General features: G+C 38.5%; 3 protein-coding genes across 3 annotated transcripts in view; 1 reads left to right on the top strand and 2 right to left on the bottom strand.

Moving 5' to 3' along the window:
- Nucleotides 1–4,253: 4,253 nt before the first annotated feature.
- On the bottom strand, nt 4,254–4,803 carry LOC126560926 (RNA-binding motif protein, X-linked 2). The gene has a single exon (XM_050216880.1). The coding sequence runs from the start codon at nt 4,788–4,790 to the stop codon at nt 4,254–4,256; it is 537 nt and encodes a 178-aa protein (XP_050072837.1). The 5' UTR covers nt 4,791–4,803.
- A 1,040-nt stretch (nt 4,804–5,843) lies between these two features.
- LOC126561103 (type-1 angiotensin II receptor-associated protein-like) lies at nt 5,844–6,514 on the top strand. Its single transcript, XM_050217052.1, has 3 exons — nt 5,844–5,899; nt 5,998–6,144; nt 6,222–6,514. Exons 1-3 carry the CDS (start codon nt 5,855–5,857, stop codon nt 6,510–6,512), a joined length of 483 nt encoding a protein of 160 aa, XP_050073009.1. The 5' UTR covers nt 5,844–5,854; the 3' UTR covers nt 6,513–6,514.
- Nucleotides 6,515–15,259: 8,745 nt separating this feature from the next.
- LOC126563597 (disintegrin and metalloproteinase domain-containing protein unc-71) overlaps nt 15,260–16,481 on the bottom strand; it is an 86,535-nt gene continuing 85,313 nt past the window's right edge. The window contains exon 22 of the mRNA XM_050221334.1: nt 15,260–15,340. Coding sequence (XP_050077291.1) covers nt 15,334–15,340 — 7 coding nt within the window. The 3' untranslated portion in view covers nt 15,260–15,333. The remainder of the gene's footprint in view (nt 15,341–16,481) is intronic.

A 16,481-nucleotide genomic window follows, 5' to 3' on the forward strand; every position in this document is an offset into this window, starting at 1 on the left:
ACAAAGGAATGATTTAAAAAGCGGCTTAATGAGGGACAGTTATGGGAAACAAATGCAAAACAACATCAACCAAATAACATTAGGCAGCGGGATAGGAAAATTAAATATACTAAACGGGAAGGAATGAAAAGTAGAAAAGTGGGACATGTTATTTAAATGAAGAAGAAAAAAAAACAAAGGGAAAAGTAAGTAAACCAAACAGGTATCATAGTTTTAACAAAAGCAAAACAAACCGTTAAAAAGCAAAACGATTTAAAATCAGTATAAAAAAATGTTAGGCAACAATGGAACACACAAAAAAAAAAACAAAGACAACGGCTGTTGTTGTTATGTGGTTAACAAAATTAAAAACAAACAAAACAAAAAAACCGTGGTAGGCACAAAACATGTTTAGATTCACCTTGTTCTAAATCAGTTTACGTCTACGTGGTAGTATCTTGTAATCACGGTGTAATCAAAAACAACTTAGAAGAGAGAGTGAAAAAACGAATGGGGTTAACCCCCCCCCCCCCCCCCCTAAACCAATTTCGGTGCAGAATGTGTTGAGTAAGGATGGTTTTAGGTTTTTCTCTGCTTTATTTGTAATACATACATATACTGTAGAACTTTTTATAGGTTTCTTTTTTCGAATTTTTGTAACACGAGTATTGCATAGTAAGTTTCCTTTCATTTTCGGTTGAAAGTAGCAAATAAAACCCTAAAAAAATGGAAACTGAAAATAATCTGATGGTATATAGTGAATATTAGCAAAAAAAACCATAAGGTGGAAAAAAACCTATACTAGAAGGCTATGTTAAAAGTAAAAAAAAAAAACAAAATATTAAACAACAAACTGCGGAAACCAAGAAGGAAAAAGGTAGCTTTAAAGCATACAACGCAACACAAAGAATCTTGCTCAATTAAAAAACGCTACACCTGTTGTACTTTGGTTGGAAGTTAGTGGGAAAGAAAGTATGACGGACGGGTATCACATCTGGGCCTCTGATCCCAACGATTATGATGGTGGCCGGCCTTTAGACCGTTTAGATATACCCTAAAGACTCTGCCTACAATCAGTATCCACTTCGTCGTCGGTAGCGCTTGTGGATGTGTGAAGATTAGTGTTGGGTCAAGTCCTTTGACTGATCGGAACGTATCGCTCACCATCACATAGGTGAGAGCGGTGAGCGCTAGGTAAAAAGGCTAGGTAAATGCGCTCAGAAGAGCGCTATTTGCCCAGTACTGAGCTACATTATTTTTTTATGGAGCGCTGAAAACGCCACCTAGTGAGGTGAGCGAAGCGAGAGAGGTAGCTTTTCCGCTCACAACAAAGTAGTGGAGTGAACTCCCACGATTCCGAACTGATGGGTCCGGAGCTGGCTCTGAACCTACACTATAATGAGCACTCGTGGGAGCGAAGCTGATTCCTCTCATTTCTGGGGCCGGGTTCGAGCCAGCTCCCTTCACTAAAACACACGTCCAGATGCGCGTCCTCATGCACAAAAGGCGTCGACACTGATTGTGGAAAGATTCATTTAGTATACCAAACAAAGAGGGAAGCATAAACGGAAAACAATGAAAAAATAAAAACAACACATACTGCCAGCGACAAAATAACATGAACGAACGATTTAAAAAAAATGTCAAACAAACAAAACAAAAAAACGCTAGTTCTAGATGAATGTATAACGCTGTTTCGTTTACTATGCGTATGGTGGTATAGGTAGTACGGTAGAGTGGGGCAAGATAGCCGAATCAAGCTCAAAACAAAGAAAAAATAGAACACATTTGTGATTGTACTTTGATAGTTAACAGTGATGGCATATATAATTTTAACTGTTTTTTGTATCTTAATTAAGGTAATTTCATCAGCAAAAAAAGGGGGAAAAACGAGAAAAACCACACACACACACACACACACACAAAAACTAACAACATTCTTCTAAAGGACTTTAGCGCTCACACACTCATACTAATCATTGGTAATCTCGTCCTGCAAGCTCAATATACATACATGTATGGTTAACAAAAGCTATATTTGGTACAGCAATGTGTGCAAGTGTGCATGTGTAGGTTTTGATCACTACTTACGTTAATAAGCGGAACGCTTACTTATTGTCCGTTTAGGTTTAGCTCCATATTTCAAAATATTATAGCAAGCAATCATTAGTAGATTCGGCCATGTATGGGAGAGAGAAAGAGCATGCTTGGGCGTGACAGTTCTGCTATAAAAAAGTGTAATCTTGCTCCACTCCACGCAAAAGCAGCGAGGTATTTTTTTATTAGTATTCCGATCGGTACGACTTAAGAAACAGAGACCTCACTAGCAGCACAAGGTACATCTTATTTCACTTCGACGCATCGACAACTGAGCATGTGGCGGAGTGCGAAAAGACATTGCAGATTGTGAAATGCGAAATTTAATTTATTTTTGTTCAATTTCGCAAGTAATTTTCTGGGTTAAGTTGTACTTTTCTTCCAGTGAGTCCACAAATAGAAAACTATGTTTACAGAAAACAAGTCAACTATGCATGGCACAACTAACCGATAGAGAATACCGAAATGAAATTCAGTTTGAGCAAACCGAACCCAAATAGGTGAGTCGGCGGATGGTAGCCATTATGGAATGCGCGAAAACACTTGCTCTTCCTCCAAATCAACTCTCTTCCTATGAGTTTGTCCTTTCATCCATAGCCATCCAACTAAAGATGTATAAATAAATCGGGTAAAAATCAAAGAAATATTAAACAGAATGATAAAATAAAAGCAAACAACAACAAAAAACTAGTACAGCAAGTACAGATAAAATAAAATTAAATGAAAAATAAATTATATACATACATATACACACAGACACACACACACACACACACACACACACACACACACACACACACACACACACACACACACACACACACACACACACACAATAAGCGCGCGCGCAAAGATGGTTAACAATATTAATACAACAAACTAAACAACATTACCATAAGTGTGCAATTGATGATAACAAAAAGAAACAAAATCAAAGAAGGAAAAAGAAGAAGCTAAACATCTGAACAAGATAGACGTGTTCCTTTTAATTTAAATTTAGAACAGTATATGCGTGTGTGTGTGTGTGTGTGTATATGGATGGGAATTTTGAATTGTTGATGTACGGATTTTTATTACACTTAAAAATTGCAGCCATTTCTTTTCCCCTCAAGTTCTGTTCTGCTGCTTAATTTCTGCACGATTGCTTTGTGTTTGATTTACTTCGTGTTTCGGATGGGAAAAAACGGAGTGTTTCTCAAACTGTCACACACGTATAACAGCATAAGCAACATAATTAAAGGCGCCAAGTATGCGCCTAATGTACATCCCACCAATGCGAAAAAAAAAAATCAACTCACGGTGGGTGTGTATAAAAATGCAAAACGAACACAAACAAACCAGCGGACAGTAACTGGATAACCACAAAAATAAAGGAAAAAAAACAATATCTCCATATGATAGATGTTGCAAATATAATTTAATGTTGAATTGATAAAAAGGACGAATATATGCTGCTTTTGTTTTGAGAACTACTCGACGCGATACGGATTTTAAGAGCACAATATCGCTTTTTAGGGCGCGTATTAAGATCGCATCCGAATCCATTATCGAAGCCTTTCTCGCGAACGCATCGACAATCTCACCCCATCTCAATTTGCCACGCCTCCTCTAGCCATGTGGCTTTCATGTGGCATGACCAATCCACCAGAGCCTGACGAACCGAATATGCTAATGTGCTCGTCGACCTCGTCGTCTTAGCAGGGTTTTCCGTTGTCACATCACGCATACGGGGCTCAATAACCGTTCTGAGCATCTTTCTCTCGAACGAGGCTTTTGAGGATTTCAACAGTTTTTGACACCAGGTTTTTTGAGTGGAGTATTCTTCGTAGGATTACCTTGCTCAATGCTTTCGTAAACATCCATTACGCAGGACAGTCTCAAACCACAAAGACGATGCTGCATTCCTCGATGAAATTAAGAAAAGTCTGAAATGGCAAACCATCCTAAACTGTCATGCATGGCGGGAATATGAGCCAGAGCTCACCTAGATTCTCGATACCGTGAGCTCTCGGTAATCTGTTCATCCTCACCCCTTTAGATATCACACTACAAAGCTGTAAAGGGGCAAGCGAAGAAACAATTATTGTTTGAAGAAACAATTAACCAATAATTGAGGGATGGAACTACCCATATGTTTTTATTCACAATAACTACCTCATAATTCTTCCCAAAAAGTGCTATCGTCTCTCTTTCTCCTGCTTAATGGATGGTTCCCGTACTTCCTGCTTAACCTTTACATCCGCATATTTCGAACGTCGTTCAACCTTCTGCTCCGGGATGGTGGAGCGTGTTTTCCTCTCCTTATCCCGCTGCATCATCACTTCCGGTGCGCACCCTTCCATGTACAGCTGGCGCGTTTCCGTATCGGTTTTGTCCGTTTCCTTCGGTGGCCGATAATCGTCCACATGGTCAACGCGTATCGTTTTGCCGACCAGCTTGATACCGTTCAGATTGTCCACCGCCAGTACGGTCGACCGTTGGTCTTCGTAGCAGATGAATGCGAATCCTTTCGACTTTCCTGTTGCCTTGTCGCGGACCAAGTTTACATTCACGATCTCACCGTACTGTGAAAACACGCAAAGGATGTCACCTTCGGTAAGGTCGTACAGCAGCCCACCGACAAATATCCACGCACTGTTTTTGTACTGATCGTGCCAGGAGCTTTTGCCGATATGTTTGAGATCCTGTTTGCTGAGCTGCAGGACATTTTTCATGTTTCTGGAGTGGGATTGTACGAGCCAAGAGCGAGAGACAGGTTAAACAACAGCAGGCGGAAAGTGGTTATAAAGAGCTACTCACGTCATAGGATTCATTTTTACGCTAGTTTACTGTATGTAGTAGCTGGAAATAAGCACTTTTGTAGGTAAGAAATCAAACTCTTTGATTGATGTTGGTCAGAAAGCGGTAAAATCACTTCTCGGTGGGATTTTGTTTATTTACATTCGTTTGTTATCTTTCGTAGCAGTTTGACAGTTGTTACCGACGATTATTTAAATTGGCAGTTCGAACGCAATTAAATATTTATATTAATTTATTTTGTGTTTTTGTCTGAAATATGACTTTTAAAATATGTTTAAATTGTTTGTTGAGATAAATATTCATCATAGTCAATAGAATATAACGATGGAGGTGTTTTTTTTTAAATTGTATTAGCTCGTGTTCAAATTCAATATCGGATAGAATATTTGCATGAATGATAGTTTTTCAGCACTTCTTATTCTTGGTAATATAACTTTACTTGTCAGAGAGCTGTAAAGTGACTTTTAATATTTTTTACCTTACTAACTTTATATTAATACTGAAATAAATGTAAATTACCTTAAATTTTCTTTAAATAAATAAACAAAAATTAATAATCCCTCGGATCGGCTAGAGTCAGCACTATTGTTCCGGGTGCTCGTTCCAATACCCATCACCATTGAATCCATATTGACAGTTCCTTCTGTGCCTGCTGATTTTAAACAAACGAAGCTCAGGCTCTATTTCAAAATACCCAAAATAAGACCTATTTTGGTTCATCCCCCGCCGGTGGTTCGTGGTTAACATCTGATACGGGTTCGCCGAACTTATCCGACTGCGGAGAGAAGCCTACCAAGTGCTGTCGACCACCCTTTAGGGTGATGTATTGTGTTCGGGTTGGAACGAATCTTCCTATGTTGCTACTATCGGGGTGTTGAGGAAGCCATTCTCGTTATTAGAACGCAAAAAAAAAAAACCGAATTGAGTCATCGCCGTTTCGCGGCCCTCCCCGGTAGAACCAGTAGCAAACCAGTCGGTGATGGATATTCAGCGAGCAATGAATTCGATGCACACTCGCTTGAAGGTAAGGAAAAACCTTTGCATTCCCAGTACGCTTACCCGGATCGCGTTTTTTGATTGAATATTTTTTTGTCTTTCTTTTTTTTCGGTCCGAACCGCTAGCTGATAGCATTCGTGCACTTCATTCTGATCGTGCTGGCGCTCGGCAGTGCGTGGCTACCGTCCGCTTATCTGTTCTACAACTTGCTCTACTTGGTGGCACTGTTCTGGGCGATACACTGCCGGGAATCGATCGACGCAGTCCAAATTGTACGTTTTTGTTTTTGTTGAATTCCAATAATGCATAGTCTACTGATCACGATCGTGTTCTTTTCCACCACTTACAGTGTGCCGTCATTAATGGGTTCAGTTTCTTCTTCGATCTGATGGGCATCATCTCGTACTTCCCATCGCACGGTATCTTTTCCGCCGTGTTTGCGATACTTAATCTGGTTATCCGGCCCTTCAGCTTGCTGCTGTTGCAGCGTGAACTTTCCGACCGGGGCGGAAGCTTCGAGTTTGGCGGGTACGACGGTACCAGGGGAGCGGGGGAACATCCGACCAGCTACGAGGATATCGATGCACCGCACCAGCAGACACCATCGCACGGACAGGTGAATGTTAATATGTTCAAGTGAAAACCAAAACCCACTGTGCCAAACCCCCTCCCCAAAAAAGTCCAACACCGACGCCCTCAGCACAGTCTTCGTTCGCCGAGATGCGATTCAAAGCTACCAATTTAAAAATCTCACCAGCTTTGATGCACATCCAGCGGTAGACGTAATATCGTAGATGAATATCTTATCGGTCGTTTTGAATCGAGCAGTTGATATTGAGTAACCGTAGGCGATAGAATCTCGGTGACCGAAATCATGATGGCGCGAATCTCGATCGAATGAATCTTTTTTTTTTTTTTGTTATCACCGTTCTGTCCTCAAACGAGAGAAGTGAAAGGCAGAAATTTGTTTCTAAATGTGTAGGAAATGCATCACAATCGAGCAGATTACGTTAGCACTAGCATATAGCTTGGTAATTAACATCACACCTAACAGCCTAGCCAAACGATAATCGTGAACCATGAAACCGTAACGAATCTCACCGACCCGTTTTGATTGATCATGTCCAATCAGATGCTAACATATTTTCAACGAGCAGGTTGTTGTTTTTTTATAAATATTTTTATACTTTATTGAACACACGGTTTAATAGACTATTTGGAACTAGTTGTCTTCGGTAACCATATTGACAAAATTTGCCTATTAAGGCACTATGGCGGCAAATTTGTATTAAAAAGCGCCTTAATATTGGTTACTCAGGCAATTTTGTCAATATGGAACTGTTTCGTTTTTTTATCTTGTCGTTGACGAATTTCGAGCTGTATAAAATCATTTTCATCGTAAAGCCCGTACTTTGAAGGGAGTGTCTGTACAAACAAAGCAGTTGATAGAAAACAAAAATATTATAGCCAACATATGCATACATAAGTTTCGATATCTCACAAAGAACATGCTTACGGGCAGGAAAACCTCGGACCGGGGTGTAAGGTCAGCAGAAGGATACTAAACCGTGTGTCTACATACTGTAATTGTTTCTAGATTAAGGAGATAAATAATGTCCCTTTTAAATCGTCAGTAAGCCAACTATCAATGCATCATCCGAAATGATTATGTACGTCCGATAGAAAGCAACAGTTCGGAACCACAACTCCTCCAGCAACCTCTGTCCTCCGTTCATCACGACTCAGGGAGCTGTGGGATCCATTCAAGCCGCGATAACTGTGCCATCAAACACCTTAATCAACATTCCATCTTTTATACTGAAGTGATAGCGATTCAATTAACCACCGACTTCAACAAGGTACCTTCCTCCAACCTTCCTCTCCCGAAATCATTTTCTGTTGGATTCTGGGTCATTCAGGAAACTTAAGCCCCGATTTAAAACCGAAGCGCTCGTGTACAATTGTAGAGTTAGCGCCCTCTAGTGTTGTCTAGTGGTAGCTGATTCGTTTTCCTACTGTCTCGTAACCCTATCGATTCGTCAATTACTCTGTCGAGTATTTTCGGCTACTAACCCGAGCGTACAGCGTAAAATAGTTGTTTTTTTATTTTTAAGAAATTTTGAGTCGTAACACGATATGCGGAGGCGCACTGTTCAGGGAAATCGTGCTTCACAAACTCCTGCGATCCAGAAGACTTCAACAATACACAAAATGCACGATACATTGCACGTGTGATTTGTCCGACAGTATTCTACAGGTTCGATACGGCGGTAGATTTATCTGCCTTTTTTTACACGGAGACTAGCCACGAAGTTTTCCAGCTGGCAGAATAAGTAAACAAGCTCAATGAGTCTCGAAGGATCGAAGCCAAGATAGGCGCAATGATTGCAGCAAAACGCTTCTGGATCGTCAGTGAGTCAGCGAGTCAGCGAAATGCGATGAGCAAAGAAAGCTCGTATGCTCTCTCGCAGCAATGGCAGTCACCGGCTCTCGGAGGTGAGTGTGAGCGGCTCGCTCCGCTCAGTCAAAAGAGCTTCTAGACCGACCACTGATTGGGGCTATACAGGCGTGAGGAAAAGTGTGATAACACAGCCTCAGCTCTTACTTACCTCTGTAAACTTATCTTCAAATTTCTCTGAAGAAATCCAAACATCGCTCTTTCTTTTTTTTTGTTACAATTTTTCTTCAATAACTGTAATTTTATTTTTCAATTATAAAAATTAACACAAAGTTCACTTTGTCCCTGTGTCCTGACCGACACATTGCACTATTTCTCTCACGCGCTTTTCTCTGTCTCTATCTCATACACTCTTTTGCTTCATTTTTATGGTTTTTTTCCTCCATTTTTGCATGTGTATTTTTTAATCCTATATATGTGTATGTATGTATGTGTCTGTGTGTGGATTTATTGTGTGTGTATGAGTGTGTGTTTATTTTCAACTCCTCTCATTTAATACTTTTTTTGGAGCTTTACGATTCGCAAACGCTTCATGCTTGATGTTTCATTTCATTTTATCCGTTTTTTTACTTCTTTTCTCCATTTTGTTTGTAGATGTTGATGAATGGAACTGTGTATAATATGTTTGTTTTTCGTTTTGTTTTTCCATAGTGAATCAATGTACGTGTAAAAGAGTATATGTATACATTGTGTATCGGGTTTGTGGGTTTTGGTTTTTCTCATGTTTGTGTGTGTTTTTCCTCTTCATGCGCAAAATGCTCCGATATACTTGGTTCGATTGTTATGTTTTTGTGCGTGTGTGAGTGAGTGAGTGAGTGTGTATGTGATTGTTAATTGTAAATGTCTTCTACTACTGCACGTTCAGTGTACTTATCTTCTCATTAATTCGTTTATATATGGGTTTGTTTGTAGTTTGTTGTTGTATTTTTTTCCCTTCACCTTAACGCAGCTTACTAGTTGCTGTTTTATTCAAGTTCTGGTTTGTGTCATAATTTCGCGTTCTGTTCTCTTTCTCTCTCTCTCTCTCTCTCTCTCTCTCTCTCTCTCTCTCTCTCTTGCCTAATTTATGTGCAGATTTTTCTACAGATTCATCCATAGTCCACTGTTTTTTGTTGTTGTTGTTTGTTTTACTATTGAAATCACCACGTAAAATGTTTTTTTTTTTAGATAATATGACACAAAGTGGAATAATGTAGCAAAACTAAGATCTTTCCAATTGCACATTGGGTGGTATTTGTGTACGTGTGTTGCTGAGATAGTGTTGCTTGTTTATTCTGTTTTTGTTTTTTTTGTTTCATCCAAAAATCGGCAGTATCATGTGAGATGTGATTTATTTTTTTAAATCCAATGTTTTTTTTTTCATTTCTTTTCTTGTGTTGTAGTATGCTCTACTTTTCACGATTTTGTTTTTTTTTCTTCACTTGTTTTTATATTTAATTTGTTTGCTTTCATTTCATTTGAAGCTTAGTATGACATCGGATTTTTTTCTATTTGTTTACTTTTCTGTTTTCCTTTCTTTTCCCACGGTATATGGAGAAGGGCGAGGGATAAGGGTGGTTTCCGCTTGTAAGTATATTTGAATGAGAATCTTGTAAATTGTGTGTGTGTTTTTTGTTTGTTTGTTTTTCTGGGTTTCCGTTTTTATTTTATTTTTCCGTTTCACCCTTCATTATGATGATATGATAAACATAAAACACGTTTTGGCGGTTGGTTTTTGTTTTCTTTTTTTGTGTTGGTTGACATTTTATTTTAAGTTTTACAAATGTTTTTTGTATGTGCAAGATACGCGACACCGTCCGGGAGTAGATTCGGTAATTCATTTCCTTTTAGTCAGTCAGTAAGTTGTGTGCTAGCGATTTTTTCTTTTTATTTTGTTGTTGTTTTATATTTTGCTTCCTTCCTTGCCATATTCCTTGCCGATGCCCCTGTACACAAGTCGATTCGGTTTGATCTTGTAAAACACTTTTTGGTTTTGTATTTTTGTTTACGGAACTTTGAGCTATAGTTTTACCATATGCACTGTTCAAAAGCTAGCTGCATGGTTGACGTTTTTAACCGGCATTAGTCTCGTTTTCCTTTTTTAAAAGTCATGCTCTTTGCTACGGGTTTTATTTTATGTTACGTTAATTTTGTTTACGGAACATAAGTAAACATTTTTGCTAAACTTATCAAAACAAATTTTACATTTCCATTGTTTACTTTTGCTGTTGTTTGCGCGTGTGTCTTCCTTCTGCATCTTGACAGGCGGAAAGAACCTAAAACGTTCCTCTTGCTTCATTTTGATCGATTAAGAACTCACCGCAAATGAGTGCCGTATACGGTGGTTATCGCATAAGATTTCGATCCACCGAAAAGAGTCACCCGGTGTGCAAATTAAAAAACGAAGTCGATGTGATGATTTTATTTAGTTCACCCAAAGTGAACACTTTCGAAACGGATGAACTTTTCGATCGTGATCGAAATTTTATTAGATACGATTACCACCGCTCAGTGTTCGGTTGTGCTGTTCGGTTAGCTCGCTCGCTCGCTTGTTTGTGTGTGTGTGTGTGTGTGTGTGTGTGTGTGTGTGTGTGTGTGTGTGTTTCCTTTTATTTTTTATTCTTGCTAAACAGCTTCAACAGATCAGAATGCATAATATTTACATGACCGTTGAGTTGATCGCGTTTACACAAACATATGTTTGATTGTGTGCATGATTTTGATCCTGCCTTTCTGCCTTCCCGATGGTCGCCTTTCGCTTGTATTTTTTTGTTCAACTCTATCGTGCACATAATGCATTAGAATGTGTTTTTTAGTAATTCCTGTATGGTTCATGACAGCTCTTCCTGCTATAGTGATTTAGAGTTAGAGTTTTTTTTGTGTTGCTTCTTACGTTTTTGTTTTCTTTTTCTTACAACTTTATTCTATATTGTAGCTGTACGCATTGGTTTTGAATGAATCGTGATAAGATTGTGTAGTCATCAAAATTTAAAAGCAAAAAAAAACACAACTCGAACAATAAAAACGGAATGACCGCGGTTGTGTTTGAATGTTTTGTTAAACTGTTACTCTTTGAGTGTGATTTGTTGTTGCTGCTGCTCGGTTCTCATTTTGATTATGTGTACCTATTTTCTATTGTTGTTGCATACTCACACACACACACACACACACACACACACACACACACACGCACAAACACACTCATTCGTTTCTGGTTTTACAACAAACAACAACCATCATGACCTATTCTTTTATTCCACTGTTTAGCTGTCTGAAACGCATTGAAGTTCACTACACAGAGGGGAGAGGGGGTAAAAAAACTATTCCTTTTACAACCATGCTAAGCACATGGAGAGTTGTATATATGAGATGTGTTTGTTTGTGTGTGTAAAAGTGTGTACTAACAGTCTCGTTTCGACTGACAGTGATACGATCGCCTACCGTAGCGAAAGAAGTTCCTGATGTACGTGTCATACTGTCACTTCGTGTTTGTAGTGTTTGTAGTGAATCAGAGGCCTTTTACACTGACGGGGTTTGAACGTTTATAATTATTGTTAGATTATTTCTGTCTGAGTGTTGCTGTGTGTGTAAGTAATGTGTGTTTTCTTACTTTTTTACATGAGCTTTATAGTTTAGGTGAAGTTTCGATAGCGCTGTTCTGTCCTTCCGAGTTCTTCATTCTAGGCTTATGAGTGTGAGTTTTCGGTATATGTGTGGGTTGGTTAGTTACATTTGCATTCCTGTTTAATATCCTCTTCACTAACACATCCGTGTTTGCTTGTTGTGTCCTGTCGCTTATTGTTATATTAGGTTTATTGGTAGCGGCTGTATGTGTGTTTGTTACATTGTGATCGATTGATCGACATTTAAATTATTTAAATATTGAAATATTCGATATTTCGATAAAAAAAATGTATATATATATATATATATATATATATATATATATATATATATATATATATATATATATATATATATATATATATATATATACATTTATCGATATTTAAAAACCATATTTTTCATGTTTTTATTTCAAAAGTAAAGTACCTTTTTTTGTAATGTATAAAGAAATTACATAGTACTAAAAAATCCCCGATCTGATAAATTTATTCTTATTCGTTGTGTAACGTTTTAAAAGTTTACATTAATCATTGTAACATAAGTTTGTTGGTGCGTGTTTTGATGAACGAAATATTTAAGACCGGTGATTGACAGTGAATAACAAACCGCCCACACCCCCACAAGTAGTAACTGGAAACTAAAACTAAATCGACGAAATCGATCAAAATATAACACGCACTCGTACAGAGCGCACTGTGAGCAACAGAACAGAACAGCAGAGTGAAAGTATTCATTTGGCAGCTTAACAAGCTATCCTTAATAAGCCTCATCCATGACATTTGACCTATAGTATTTGCATGTTTTTTGTGGTGTGTATTTTTCGGTATTCTCTACTTTGAATGTTTTTTTTTTTTAAATGATGAAACTTTTTTAAAGAACCTTCCTGTGTGCATGATTGTACGGGTAAGTGTACTGCACGTGTGTTTGTTTGTGTGTGTGTATGTATGTATGTGTGTATGTGTGTGTGATGAGTGTTGTAATTATTTCCATGCATTAGTAATCTATTATCCGTCCAACAAAGTGTCCAACTACTCAAACACCATTATTTCGCGAGTTATCGTGTGTTGTCTCTTCTTTTTTTTTTGGTTTTTTCTTCTTCCTCTTAGTTTCGCTCGCTACAGCTTTTGTCCCATTTAACGCAAAGTGGCTTCACTGCAGCACTATATTTTTTTGCTTTGTTTTCTTCTTATATTCTAGTTAACTAGTGACGCTAGTGACAAATATGTACAATAAATTTAGAATAACGTTTACGACAATTTTTTTCCTCTTCCACTTCTTCTTCTTGCATGTGTACGACGTGTGTGTGTGTGTTTGCTTTTTTTTCTCTCTCTCTTTTTTATTCGGTCTATATTTACGCATTCTATATAATGACTGGATGAATTATTCTATTTTGATTTATTATATAAGAGTTCATTATCTGGGTTCATTCATTCATTTTATTACTGATGCGTGGTCGTGTGCGTTAGCTGTCTGTCTACTAACGCGCTCCGGTCCGTTTTCTTCCTCTGATGCTTCCGTCACTAACATTTGCTTTTGCTTTTGCGATTATTTAAACCTACTGTTGTTTTGTGTGTTTGTTTTCCTTTTGCTTTCGGCTGGAAACGGCTGTTTAATTTCTTCAATTCATTAGGTTTTTTTTTTCTGCGGGCGCCCTCTTCGCACACGCGGTGTTTGGTGAAGGAACATGGGAGGTGAGGGGAATGAGGGCAAGGAGCTTCGCTTCAATTGATATATTGAATTTACTGCTGTAATGTGTTTACGTTTATTGTTTCTGTTCGCAACTCTGCACTTTTCCTCCGTTCGAACATTTTTGTTCTATTGGATTTTTTTTGTTTGTTACTCTAGTGAAGCGTTTATTTGTTTTTCTTTTGTTATTACACTATCTTTGTTGTTGTTTGTTCTGTTTTGCTTTTTTGTTTGTTTCATTTGCTTCCGCGCGTGAGTTGCGGGGGGTTTTGCTTTTGGTTTTCAACATTTGCTTCTCGGTTTACCTGGTTCGTTTGCGCACGACAACAAACGGTCAATACAGCTGAGGCAACACACAGCCGTTTGCGTGTAAAGGTGTGGCTGGCACTTTAACATTTGACATTATTAGCGTTTATAAGGACAGCATACACCGTACGTAGTACGGTGCCGTCTGTCTCACAGTTTTTGCTCTCGTATATGTATGTATACAAGATTGCAAGCAGCTGCAGCATTAAAGTCCAACGATCAAACGTTCATCCGGGGAAAGACGTGTGATAAAAAGCTTCCTCCTCAAAGTGAACTCCCAATGAACATTACACAAATAGGAAGGTTTAGCGGCACGAAAACTATTCACACAGTTTGACACACATACACATACACACTGCTTACACCGACAAAGTGGTAGGTAGTGTGTACAAAACAAGACAGCTAAACGTTAGACGAGAGTTCCACTAGGGAAGGGAAAAACGTCAACAGATGACGTTGACGGATGAAAAGTACATTAGCAAGAGATTTTTTTTCGTTTCATTTGTTTACCTAATAGAGCATATTACACTAGTGTGTGTGTTTGTTTGTGTTAGTAGTGAAGCATTTATTGACATTTGTAATCAGGTTGAGGCAAACAAAGTTATCAAACTTTCTTTTGTGTCTGTATGTGTGTGTGCGTGTTTTACACAAAATTGACGTTTCACGAAAGGATTTGCTAGGATTAATCGCGGGTTTTTGCTAACCCATAAATTATGTGATTGTACTAGTGGCTGGTTCCTCTATTTTTTCCAATCTTACTTTTCAATCATTCTTTTCAATGAAGTAATGAAAGACGTTTTAAACGAAATAAATTTTTGAAACCTGAAGTACATACAGAAAGCCCAAAAAAAAAAACGGAATGGTTTGTTAAGATTAAATAAATACTTCGAAAAAGCCGAAAAATTGCAAAAGAGAAACAAACTCGCCTAGCAAGCAGAAGTGATTAAAGAAAATATATAACAATAGAATAGATCGAAGAAGAAAGATCAAATAGAAAATTAAAAAACCAGAGCAAAAGAGAGCGAGGTTTTTGAGATATTATCTGTATCTATAGATAGATAGTATCTGACATTTCAGGTGAATGGTTGCCTGTTACTCGTTCTTTTTGCTTTTTATCTCTTTCATCTTTACGGTACGTTTCCATGCCGTCATGCTGTGTCATGTTTGAATCCTCAAAAGGGTTTTTCGTGAACAGGTTGATTCATTCCACCCGTTCAAGCGCCACGTGTCTCGCAAACGGTCCCTCTATAAATCCCTGCTCCCAAGTTGCCACTATATCTCACTCTGAGCAAAACGCCATTTGCCTGTCCATTTGCCCGATATTTTCCCGTCCTTAAGTGAAGGATCCATACTTGGAGACGATCGGGAGTAGCCAAGTGGTCGCGAGTCGATACGCCGGTTCCGCTCAGGTACTTGAAACAGAGACAGAGAGTGGTATATGCATTGTTTAGTCCGGCGTGCATATCTGTGCGCGTAAGGCATCGTTTAATTTGGGGGCGGGGGTAGGGGGTGCTCTGGTATTGACGGGGTGTTTAGGTGCGCAAGTGTTGGCATCTTAAACGCCGGTAGTGAAAGAAATAGTATTCAAAAGTATTGAAATTGAGCATGCAAATTGAGGCGCAAGTGTTGAATGTCATACTGGCCAAACACCGCGGCACTGATAAAACGTTTGGGAGATATCCGTCCCGTTTCACATACACGCGCACACACACGACACGCACACACACGAACACACGCACAAATATCAGTTGTTAGTAGTAAGTAAGTAAAAACAAAATACGCATAAACGCAAACAGGTTTGCACATACTGTTGCAATAGCTCTAGCTCACTGTTAGTGGTTTGTGTTTTTAAAAGTTTGGTTTGGTTATTGGTTTGTCAACGATTGCAAAGAAATGTAGAAGCTGTTGTTGTATTTTGTTGTTTGCTGTGGCCGAAATGGGGATGAAGTTGGAAGTAAAATTGCACAAAACTGTCAAACTGTTACTGACACTCATTCACGTCTCTCATGTCTATCTCGCTTCACTCAAAAGCGTTTCTGCCTCAACGTAGAGTGTGCGTGTGTGTGTGTGTGTGGAGGTGCTTTGCTGAAAAACCGATCGTACTGTTTGAATCGTTTTGTGTTTTGCGCAATTAATATGGCTAGGGTGGAAATTCGAATGATAATGTTTTGCATCTATGATAATTGGAACTTTTTCCTTTCCTTATCCGGTTCCTATCAAACCTATTTCAACACACACACACTTCTCTTTCTCTCACACACACAACCACGCACACACACACACACACACACACACGTACGGGTTGATTCTCGTTCTTCGTGTTCTCCATTCATTTATTACTATTATTCCTATAAATCCTCGTTCAGCTAATTACGTTCTACGAGCTACCAAATTTATTAATTAGCTAAATATGATTCAATTATCAAATTTATTTTCTTCTCTATTCTACAGCACACGACCACCTTCTTTCCGTGCATGTGTGTTAGGGTGTTTTTTTCTTTAATTCTTTTCGTATGTTGGTTATGTTTCCATGCTAAAGTGTCATGGTTTTTT

The sequence above is a fragment of the Anopheles maculipalpis genome, chromosome X (assembly GCF_943734695.1).
Source record: "Anopheles maculipalpis chromosome X, idAnoMacuDA_375_x, whole genome shotgun sequence".
NCBI classification, from domain to species: Eukaryota; Metazoa; Arthropoda; class Insecta; order Diptera; family Culicidae; genus Anopheles; species Anopheles maculipalpis.